This window comes from Dermacentor andersoni, chromosome 5 (assembly GCF_023375885.2).
Source record: "Dermacentor andersoni chromosome 5, qqDerAnde1_hic_scaffold, whole genome shotgun sequence".
Taxonomy (NCBI): domain Eukaryota; kingdom Metazoa; phylum Arthropoda; class Arachnida; order Ixodida; family Ixodidae; genus Dermacentor; species Dermacentor andersoni.
Genome location: NC_092818.1, coordinates 190,954,443 through 190,965,918, shown reverse-complemented (window position 1 = coordinate 190,965,918; position 11,476 = coordinate 190,954,443). Strand labels below are relative to the sequence as shown.

General features: G+C 47.1%; 1 protein-coding gene across 2 annotated transcripts in view; it reads left to right on the top strand.

Annotated features, from left to right (window-relative positions):
• Positions 1-103: 103 nt before the first annotated feature.
• The window catches only part of LOC126532327 (protein disulfide-isomerase A5), a 50,415-nt gene continuing 39,042 nt past the window's right edge, over positions 104-11,476 (top strand). For both annotated transcript variants that reach the window (XM_050180037.2, XM_055071434.1), the window contains exons 1-6: positions 104-197; positions 698-833; positions 8,636-8,726; positions 8,802-8,867; positions 9,464-9,509; positions 11,293-11,385. In XM_050180037.2, the coding sequence (XP_050035994.1) occupies positions 150-197; positions 698-833; positions 8,636-8,726; positions 8,802-8,867; positions 9,464-9,509; positions 11,293-11,385 (480 nt within the window). In that variant the 5' untranslated portion in view covers positions 104-149. The remainder of the gene's footprint in view (positions 198-697; positions 834-8,635; positions 8,727-8,801; positions 8,868-9,463; positions 9,510-11,292; positions 11,386-11,476) is intronic.

Below are 11,476 nucleotides of genomic sequence, written 5' to 3'. Positions count from 1 at the left end.
TGTTTGTGAATTTAATATGCCCTGTTAATTTTTTAAATAATTGTGATATGCTTTATAACAAAACAGTTAAGCCAGTTAGGCAGAGAGCAGTCGGAAGAGGTAAGCAGTCGTTCACAGACTAGCCAAGAAACAGCCACATATCAAAAATCATGGCGCTATGTGTGAGGTGGCATGTGCGTGTCTTAATACTCTGCCTTGTAAGTTTATACGTTTTATTGTTTCTATGATGCTGGAAACAGAAGGTGCTTTGCGCGCTTTTCTAACTGGTCAACGCGGCCTTTTTTTATGAAACTTGGTGAATGTGCCGTGGTGCTAATTGCCGGCAGCTCGCAAGCGGATGGATGCCGGTTATCAGCTTGTCAGCTGCGCAAAGTCTAATGTTTCTGGGGCTTGCTAATGTACCGCTGTCGTTAACTCAACACATTTTAGTGTTCAGATATGAAAATTACTGCTCTATTTGCAATATTGGCACCATTTCCGAGAAGTTTCGCCCTCTGCATTGTGGTATAAGTTTAACCATATAGGGTTGCTTTCGTCCTGCCACGTAAACTTGTATAGAAAATTCTCGACGCGATAAACATTGCATATCTTTTTTTTTATTATTATTTTGACGTTGCTATATCTAGCGGCTGTAACTCGAAAATAGAAGCGACTTTCTTTGACGCGGTGGTCAAACTGTGCAACCGTTTCTGTTTAGATACTAACCTGCTGTCTCCAAATTGAAACTAAGAAAGTAAGCGGACGAGACCTCATCGAGGACGTTGTCGACATAAAGCAGCACAAGAAGCTTCTTCGCACAAAAAAGAATGTTCTTATCCTGTACACGAAAAACGGTAAGTTCAAAGCGGATAGTCGCATTGCGTGAGAGCTTGCTGGAGTGTGGTGGCACATGTGACTGGCCTGTTTCCGAGGGAAATATTGGGTATCATCATATGGTGTTAATTTGTTGAAGCCGGGCTTAAAATGTGTTTTCGCTGAACGTAAAAGATAGTACAGGACCGGCACTTTTAAAGGCTGTATTTCGAAGTTGTTAAATTGATGGCAACAAGCAACTTTCAACAACATTAACAGGAGGCACTGTCATGGATAGTTTTGTGTCAACTTGGTTTACGAGTTCATTCGCTGCTTGCCAAAATAGTCTGGCGCAGTGGCTATGGCGTTCTGCTGCTGAGCGTGATGTCATTCGTTTGGTTCGCGGCGGCCGCATTTCGATGGGAGCGAAAACACCCGTGCACTTAAATTTAGGTGCACGTTAAAGAGCCCCAGGCGGCCCAGATTTCTGGAGTCCCCCACTACGGCGTGCCTCATAATCAGAAAGGGGTTTTGGCACGTAAAGCTCCATAATTTAATTTGATTCGCGGTCGCATTCTGGTAGGGGTAGAATACAAAAGCACTCGTGTAGAGGTTTATACCCCCCCCCCTTCTCTGAGGAGGATCCCGACACGCCCCCCCAGAAATTATTCCAGACCAACTCCCACTCTCCTCTTACACACAGTTGTGCCCTGCGGGGGATGCCACCCAGAAGTGGGGGGGATGCCACCCCAGTGACATACAGTTGTCACGCCTCATGCAACGATTCTTCACGCCTGTCAGCAGCCCAAATCGGCCTGTGTAAGCCGGAGTGGAGGTCCGTGCAAGGCTGCGCTTCTTCACACCTGTTAGCTGCACAAATTGTATAACCACACGGGAATCGGAGTCGGCGGATGTTCCCCATCTTCCCCTGTTTGTGCCAAGTGAGGTGCATGCGTTTCCAACCAGGCTCCCTTCGGAGGAAAAGGGCAACCGACCTCCTCACACCATCAGTGGCCCGACGCATTCGGTGTCCCGACGCCGGATTGGTAGAAACCATGAACAATGACGACACAGGCATAAAAAGTGTATCCAGACGGCTGTGACAGAGGAGGATGCTCGGGAAACACTGAGACTCTGACATGCTCGGACAACTATCGGAGCACACTACCATAGTGTGCTCCGATAGTTGGAGCTGTTTTGTAAATCTCAACCGTGTACCTTTTTGAATGTATTCCTTTTTCTGTATTCTCTTAAACGTCGCTCGGAATTCTTTCTCCCGGCACCTGGCACGGCACCATCGATGGAAACTTCATTCGCCGCACGGACTCCCGACTTCACAACAACACTCATCCTGGGAAAAAAAAAACTGTGCTGATCCCATGAACTGTGGTAATTGCTTTAAGAAATCCTTACTCTGTTTGCTACATGGCCCTAATTTTTGAGGCCCAAATTTGATGTTCCGTGCCTAGACCACAGTGCGCAGGCCACAGTGCTACACTTTGTCTTGCAGGGAGCGAAGAAACCTTGACGTCGTGGTAAGCGCGAGACAGCTGTGTGCGTTTTCATCTATGCAACTGCCACCGCTCGAAGTTCCGCACCGTACTATATATATATGTTCGGCCATACACAGCCTGTCGCTCTGGAGCTGCCTCTATTTGTCGCTATCAACACTAGATCTCTTGTGCCATGTTAGGAATGGCCGTACAGGGTGACAACGTGCCAGCTTTCAGCCTGCTGCACGTGTTCCAATCCGGCCGGACGGGGCGCACTTCGGAGAACTGCGAATGGCCGGCAGCCACATGGCGCGCGGTCAGCTCAGGAATGTGGTACTCGGCCGCGCCACCCGGGACAAAGCAGAGTTCTACGAAGTCCTCTGACGTCGGCTCCGGCCCTTTACACCTGTGTGTATGTGCGGCACGTGTATGTGAGTCATCATCCTCCTCCAACAGCCCTCACCCTCCTCCAAAAGGGCAGGTCATCTACGGTGACATCGAATGGTGACGTCGAACGATGACTGGACGAACATTTCCGCCCACTGGGACTCAAGTGGGGGACCAAGGGCTTATAAGCAGCGATTGCCGGCTGCTAGAGTGTGCTCGTTGTCGGGAGCCGAGTGCTCGTTGTCATGCTAGAAATGTACTAGTGAGCTGTGTGCTCGTAAGCTGTGTGCTGTATGCGTCGTCATGCGGGCTCCATTTGGGAGTCACGCTAGACTGCCAATGTATCTTGTTTTAAATGTAAATCCTGGAAATAAATCCTGCTTGCCTAGCCCTGTCGTCCCAAGGTCCTCCCTACAACTACGACCGCTCCAATCCCAATAACTGAATGGCAGCGGTGAGATCGGCCTACGGCTTCTAGATCGGCCTACGACTTGGAGAAAGTAACGGCAGCTGATGGACGTTGGCACATGGTGACCGACCGGTATCCTGATCAAGTTGGAGGCGACTTGGGATTGACCACCTCTTGCAACTGACTGGGTACGGCGGAGGAGGACTGGTGAGATGGTGCTGCTTCAGTGCGTAAGCATTTGGTTTTGGCTGTAAGATTTACCAGGCTTCAATTTCGCTGTGTTTGTTGATTTGATTCGCTGGGGATCTTTTACTTGTATTCTGATTTGCGTGGGTATCGCAACAAGTATTGTGTGACAGCAGAGCCAAAGCTTAAAGTAGCGACCATGGTCCTAATGTGTTTGACGAGAGCTGACCTGTTGTGGTTGTGTGAGGAGATGGAGGTAGACGTAGAGGAGGACTTGAAGGAGTCAGATTCGTAAAACCATTCTAGAAAGTAACAATGATTTGAAATTCATCGAACAAATGGGTAACCGAATTCTAAGCAAAAAACGGGAACAGGAAGCAATTAGGCATGAACAGGAAGAATTTAAGCAAGAACAGGAAAAAGCTAGGCAGGAACTAAAAGGAATTTCTCGGGAAGAAGGCCTAACAGAAGTAACGAGGCAGTACATTGATGCATTGAACGAAGAGATTCAAGGTTTAGAGAAGGCAATCGAACTAAGTCAACAGCGGCTGGAGAAATCTGTAGGCCGGACGCAGCGAAAGTGGCAGAAAGTAGACAGCAGATTTCAGTCGAAAGCCGAGAGAAGTAGCAGTACCTGCGAGACTAGCAGCACGTTCACAGGTGAACTCGAAGTGCTAGCAGCTAACGATGCCTTAGTGGCAACAGAGGCCGTTAAAGGCCAGAGTGAGAGCGACGAGGTGCTGTGCCAACAGATGACTGTAGAGACAGCTAGGCCAGCTGCGAACAAATTGGCACAGTTACCGCGCGTGTGAGTCGCATCTCATGGTAGCGAGGTCGTTAGCGAGGTCGTTAGCGAGGTACAGAATACTGCGGACTTGACAGATGCGAGCACCCATGTCGAGTCAGATCTGCGTGCCGAAGTGATATGCCAGCTGGACGGTGCAGTTGAGAGTAGTTCTCGGGATGGCGAGCTCCGTAGCTCACGAGAGAACAACTGCATTGTTCGGGGATCGGTGTGGCTCTCCGCCAGTCTAGGTAGCCTAGAGATGGATGATTTAATTAGGAATCATTCAGACTGTGCGCGTGAGACAGCGATCGAGACCGACGGGCTCTGTGTCGATGCACAGCGTGAGCTGGGCAATGCAGTAGAGGGCAGTTCGCAAGAGTGCGAGTTGCCTAACTTGAGTAAAGCCTGCAGCATTGTGCCAGAGTCGGTTGAGCTGTCCGCCAGTCGAGGCAAAGATAGAGTCGATTTAAATGATAATCACTCAGACTGTGCGGGTAAGAGACCGATCCGGGCAGATGAGATGTGTAACGGCCAGCACGAGGCGCCAGAAGGCGACATGCAAGAGAATGCAAAGAGAAAGCGCCCTAAAGATAGGAATGCGGTGACTAATGTAGCGCCGCCAAAGACGGCGAGAGACCCAAAAGGGCAGGGCGCGAGGAAAAGAAAGGTGCGGTCGTCACTGACGATGTTGACGCATCAAACACGTTCGAGCCACCGGTCAAAGGGGGACCGCGAAGCATGTTCTGCACAGACGCGGACAAAGGGCACAGGGCAGTTAAATTCCTCGTGGTTCCGTCGTTCTCTTCGAAGCTCAGCGTGCAGTACGAAGAAGCACAAGGTGGCAAGACGAGACCAGGTGGGGAGTAGCGACGCGGTCAATCGAGGTCATGATGAAAGCGGGGCGCCAGGACGCAAACTGGCAGGGGACTGTAATGTCTTGGGGGAGCTGATAGTGAGTCGGCCCTTTTGTTGTGCCGCGGTAGCCAGAATAGCTTTCAAACCGCGAACACCTCGAGTACGGCTCAAAAGTGAGTCAGTCAAAAACGTTTGGAACAAGAGGTAAACAGAGCTTCCGTAGAAGTAAAACATTCTGTTTTGTTTTATTTTTTGAGCATCGGAAAGTTTTCGCGATTTGAGACTAGGATTTCTTTCATTATGTAAAGGTATGAGCTTTGTTTGTGTCTTGTTTGAGAAGCTCGGAGATTTGAAAGACGCGTTTTTTGTAAACATGTAGTATCGCGAGGTGTTCATTAATAAGTATATAGGTTTTCTTTTTTGTGTGTGCGAGTAACCTGAGTGTCAAGGTTATCTGTGAGAGGCCTATGGTAACGCGCGTGTGTATTAGTTAACCTTCTATTCTTTTGTGTTTTTTTATTTTCTAAGGTTAACCGCGTAGGGTTTCAGTAAGTGCGTGATTTGCACTAAGAGCTCTCAGGTCCATTAGCGCGTGTCCTGTGCGGACAGAAGGAAGCAGAAGGTTTATGACTGGGTTGCTCGTGTGTGTTAAGGGCAGCCATATTCTGACTTCTCTAGTACGCGTGCATAGAGCTAGTTAGTAAAAGACACATTTGTTCAAAGGTTCCTCTGTGTTGCGTAAGTTACGCAAGTTTGGTTGTTTGTTTAAGGAACGTGTCCTGTGTGGATTAAAGGAACAAATGTAAGCGTCGCAAGTACGCGTTCGGAATAGGGACCACAAAGCTAGCGCGTTTGTGATGACGTACCTGTGGAGTTGGCCAGACGGTTCAGTGGCAGCAGTACATGAGATAAGTACGCCACTGTGATAGGGTAAGAACAGGCTGTTCGTGAAGTTAGGCTGCTTAAGTTATGGTCGGGTATTGGTAGTTGAGAGCCTTCGGTTCAGTTCTGCGTAAACCTTTACTCTTGTGCAGCGCAACGGTCAGGTTTGGTCGAACTCAAGAGGAACGTGAACGCTCGCTTTGGCGGCATGAAATTTTGGGGCAAAGTTTGGGATTTCCAGTTGAGTGACTTGCATGGAAATTGTGATAGGAAGCCTGGCAGGTTAACAGCTAATTCCGGGCGTTCGAACGCTGAGCGGTATTGTGTTGCCGAGTCAACTCTTCTGTGCCAGTTGTTGTAAGATGGTTGAAGGCATTCCAAGTACGCAGGGGTTGCAGAGAGCAAAGCCATCGTCTTGCTCGCCAGCCATTCTCTTCCTGCCCAGCGGTTGCCAGCACTGGCCAGGCGAGATTTTCCGGGCCATGGAGGAGCTGTTAGGAATGGCCGTACGGGGTGACGTGCCAGCTTTCAGCCCGCTGCACGTGTTCCAATCCGGCTGTACGGGGCGCACTTCGAAGAACTGCGAATGGCCGGCAGCCACGTGGCACACGGTCAGCTCAGGAATGTGGTACTCGGCCGCTCCACCCGGGACAAAGCAGAGTTCTACGAAGTCCTCTAACGTCGGCTCCGGCCCTTTTCACCTGTGTGTATGTGCGGCACGTGTATGTGAGTCATCATCCTCCTCCAACAGCCTTCGCCCTCCTCCAAAAGGGTGGGTCATCTACGGTGACGTCGAACGATGACTGGACGAACGTTTCCGTCCATTGGGACTCAAGGGGGGACCAAGGGCTTATAAGCAGCGATTGCCGGCTGCTAGAGTGGGCTCGTTGTCGGGAGTTGAGAGCTCGTTGTCATGCTAGAAATGTACTAGTGAGCTGTGTGCTCGTAAGCTGTGTGCTGTATGCGTCGTCTTGCGGGCTCCATTTGGGAGTCACGCTAGACTGCCAATGTATCTTGTTTTAAATGTAAATCCTGGAAATAAATCCTGCTCGCCTAGCCCTGTCGTCCCAAGGTCCTCCCTACAACTACGACCGCTCCAACTCCTATAGCCAATACCGGTTTCACTAGCACTCGCGAACTTCTTTGTTCTACATAGAAAAAAAATTTTTTGTGCAGTCAAATGAACTCCAAATGCAGTCCCTTATGTTCTTGCAATTTGCAAACATAGTGACAGAATGCCATAGGTGTTTAAATATGGTATTGAATTTATGATCCCGCGAAATGAGGCGCACATTTTGCCGTTCTATACAGCATCCGTTCGTGCCCGCCTGTCTTCACCTTTGTTGTACTAGTATTTTTTGCACATCAGCTCGATATGCTACAAGGACAAACTTCCTTGTAACATGTGGTTTGATTTGCTTGCTTGAAATGTTAGTGTACTTCTGCTAATTAGCAGCTTTTCCATCATCGTTAGTTTAAAATAGCGTTCAGCCTGAATTAATATGTAAAAGAGCGCTGGCCCCTTGAACCACTCCCCCCCCCACACACAGACGCACACCTTTTGCTCAAAAGCGATAAAACCAATAAGTTCGTATCCACACACCCCACGTTTTGGTAACACTCCCCCCCCCCCCCCCCCCCCTCTATATCGAAATTCTGAATAAACCCCTGCGCTCGTGCACCGTACTTTCGGTGCCTGTTAAAAAAAAAACCCTGTTGGCTAAAGTTAAGCAGGAGCACTTTATATGGCGTCGGCCCACTATGCAGCTTTGCGGTGTTAACCCATTGAAATGTTATGCAGTGCCCATTTTGCAAGACGGACTCGTATAAAGTTGGCCATTTTGTGGGCAAGCAAGTAATACGGTTCTCATCTAATGAAAGAGTCAATAATCTGAAGTGCTGGGTGTCCACGTAACAGACATTTTCATCTTGTCTGCTGTTGAAATTCGATTGGCTGGGCTAGGATACTTAGCAGAAGACAGGTGCCCCCAGCCAATGAGCACTTGAACACCAGACCGAATGTACATGTCCACAAGGTGGACACAAGAGCTGTCTATGCTCCCAATTAGAATGTGTGCCTAAGGGGACTGTGCAACACCTTTAAGTGTGGAATGTCTTCGATATTAAAAGAAAACTTACAGTGAATATTTTCAGCAAGAAGTCTTTTAATGCACCTTGGTAATGTTGTTGGTAACCAAATGTTGCTTTAAAAACTTTTTGGGCGCAAACAAACGGGGATGAAGAATAGAAGCAACACAAGGACGAGCGCTCGTTCTTGTGTTGCTTCTATTCTTCGTCCCTGTTTGTTTGCGCACAAAAAGTTTGAAGATGATTCTGTTCCAACTAGGCCGACTCGCAGTTATGCTTCAAATGTTGCTGCTGCCAAACCCTCAGTCTTCTCTTAATTTTCATTGTGTGAAATGTGTGCAAACTGTTCTCCCATGAGCACACAGTGATGCCCACCATTGTTCTAAGCTTTTGTATCACCATCAGCTCAAGATTGTGTGATGCAACCACTTTTCATGCCGCTAGATGTTAGAAGTGATTGTATCAATGCAGTGGTGTCATTCTCTGTCACCAGAGGCACTGCGTTGTTACCATTTCTAAAGAAATCTGGCCAATAAGCATTGTTCACTCCTGTGTAGGAGCATATAAAATTCCAGGTGTATTAAGAAGGTGAAGGAAAGTGCAGGCATCCTTTCAAGATAATTGTGGGCTCCTACCTGCATGTGCAGAGTAATATTTGGCTCAGACGTTAGTGAAAGTTTCATCTGATGACATGGAAAGCAGCACAGCATAGAAAGATGGGACTGGTAGTGATGATGGTGACAATTGCTTTTACAGCTAAGGAGGCAGCTGAGCCACTACGGATATCCAGTGATGTTGCGTTGCAACTCAAAGGCCAAGCTACTTTGGCACATGTTGATTGCGCAGGGTACGTTTTACGACCTTCTATACCTGGCCTTGCCATCACTTTTCGTCCTCTCACTGGGTATTTCTTTTTCTGCAGGGAGGGAAAGAAGCTTTGTAAGAAGCTTAAGATAGCACCAGAAACTGCAATTTTGAAACACTACAAGTAAGGCAACATTGTCCTTGTTTGGCGTTGTTGCACAGCCGCCTTTGATTATTGCTTAATGCCTCATTGTGTGTTAGATATGGTTCTCAGTTTTGTTGCAGAATTCGCCTTTCTACATTTTTATGATGTATGGCAGATCCTGAGTAGATCTGTAGCTCTGCTTAGTTTTTTTGCATGGTATTCACTTTTGGAACTTGCGAGTTGATTGCCCTAAAGGCCCAAGAGAGCATTACAAGGGGCAGGGACAAGTACTGTGTTATAAGTACACAATTTATAGCGCAATCAGTGTGTAACTTTTTACGTTTGTTTCCATGAAGTTGTGCACTTTTTTTACATAACAAAAAAGTGCTTACTTTGTTGTTTGATAAGGTATACTTTTGCATGGCCAGTAGCCACACTAACAAACATTTTATAAGTCACTTCAATGCCTTGTCTTTTGGATGTGGGACTTTCTTAATTAGTATTATGGGTGTTTCCTTCTCCTAAGCACTCCTTTTTTTGTTATCACAACCTCTTGTTGCCCTTTCTGTAACTTGATCTGTCTGTTCTCACTGATCTCAATTATCTGATTTTTCATGCTTGGATTTGTTTTCCAGAGATGGGGAGTTCCACAAGGACTATGACCGGAAGTTGGCAGTGACGGTAAGCTCAAGATAACCAAGCACTAGCAAAACACAAAAGGCTATTTGAAGACAACCCAGAACTTGGCCTCATAACAGCTGTTTAGTGTTATTTTCCTCTGAAGTGTTACACCGGCTGAACATTGGTTTATTGCCTGCGTGGTAAGTCATTAAAAGCAAAATGTGCACAAAAATGTTAAGCAAGAAAGATTAGCCAAGGGGCATTTGTAGCAAGTGTTAAACATAAACTATGCTTAGTGCGTTAACCATGCTGCTTGAATAGAAGGGTTACGTTAACTTCGTGGCGATCATGCTGGTAGACCACTAGCAAGGTGGAAAGGGCCATTCCACTTATTCCAGGCTTATCTCTAAAGATGCTATATATGCCACGAGTGGTGCCTCAGTATGATTCTAAAGTTGTAAGCATGCTCCCTTTCCATAACATAGTCCTGACCTCTGGCCAGAGCTAAAATTAAACATGACACTTGGGAGGCACTTGCAAAGGAATCTGAAGTGAACTAATACTAAACTCTTCAGTAGCCTTTCTGTGGCTGCTGTCTGCATTATGTAGCACAACTTTACAAGCCTGTCTTAAAGGGGTACTAAACCAGCCCTTGGACTTGGTAAAAAAGCAGTCTACAGATATCGGACGCTGCTGGGAACATCTCAGCCAAATTTCGCAGTCGCAGCTTGCAAGTGGAGCGCAGTTGCCTTTCTCTCAAATGCTCTTTTCAACAAAAGCCTGCTCCTCACTCTTTTCTGGACGCTTTATTTCATAATATAGTAGATTCTCATCTGCTGCTGCGATTAGTCAATAGCTGACATCAATCAAGAAGGGTGTTTGGATCAGTGCACTTCCGTTGCTGTGTATATTTTTTGGCGCAGTTTAATAAACAGGCTGAAGTGAGTGAAAGTGTGATTTTTAATTTCAATAAAAGTTATGTACTTCTAGAAGGAACCGACTATCGTCTGCTCATGCTCGGCCGTGGCCATCTGCATAGGAATTAAGCATTGGCCACCCTGCTTATTGGTGTCGTAGCCGTCAGGTCTTGCTAATTTCTACTAGTTTTGAACATTCGGCTAGCCTCAAACTACACGTAACCTAAGGTTAGACCATACACATGCTTGCAAGAGCACTGACTCGTCGCCGCTCCTGGTTAGACTTCTTGACAGACTTCGCTTCATATTTAGCTATTGATAGTGCTTCAAAACGGGCAAGTTGCATGTGGCTACTATCCCTCGTTCAAGCTGGTGCAGGAAATCCACACCATATAGCACAGCCAGGCAGGAGCATATAAGTGCGAGCGAGCACTCAAACCCTGTTAAGCACAAAGCAAACGCTGTGCATACGAACTGCAATTGCATGTAGCTGTGGTCTGCTTCATAGCGTAGATACCGCCGCTGGGATTTGCTGCAATGAGTCCGCTGGCTGAGCGCACTGCGACTAACTGAGGACAATCACGTTTGGCGTGTTGTAGGCACCAAATTTGATAATAGTAGTGTCTTCGTCAGCATCCAAAATCAAATTTGAACTGTGCGCTACGGTGATGTTCTGTAGGTGGATCATTGCGGGCATGCGCCTCTCCACTGTAGCCTTCGCAGTGCGAGGCAATGAAAAAGCACCGCGAAAGGGGCATTTGATGGCCACTAACTCTGCTTCTGCTGAATGCGTTGAAGTACTTTTTGTGGCAAAGTATTTAATAAATGGTCCAATTTAACTTCAAATGCATTTCTCGACTTCAATAAAACGTGGTTCAGGGCTCCTTTAAGTCTTAAAGAATCATTAATGTGATTGTTTGTTTCAGTCCATGTCTAACTTCCTAAAGGACCCCACAGGCGACATACCTTGGGAAGAGGAAGAAGACAGTGCCGACGTCTACCACATTGCTACAATTGAGGTAACCATACTATCCACTTTCAGTATTTCAAGCTTCATGTAACATTCGAAAGCCAAAATATTTTTACATTCCTCTGTGCTCTGTGTGCAGA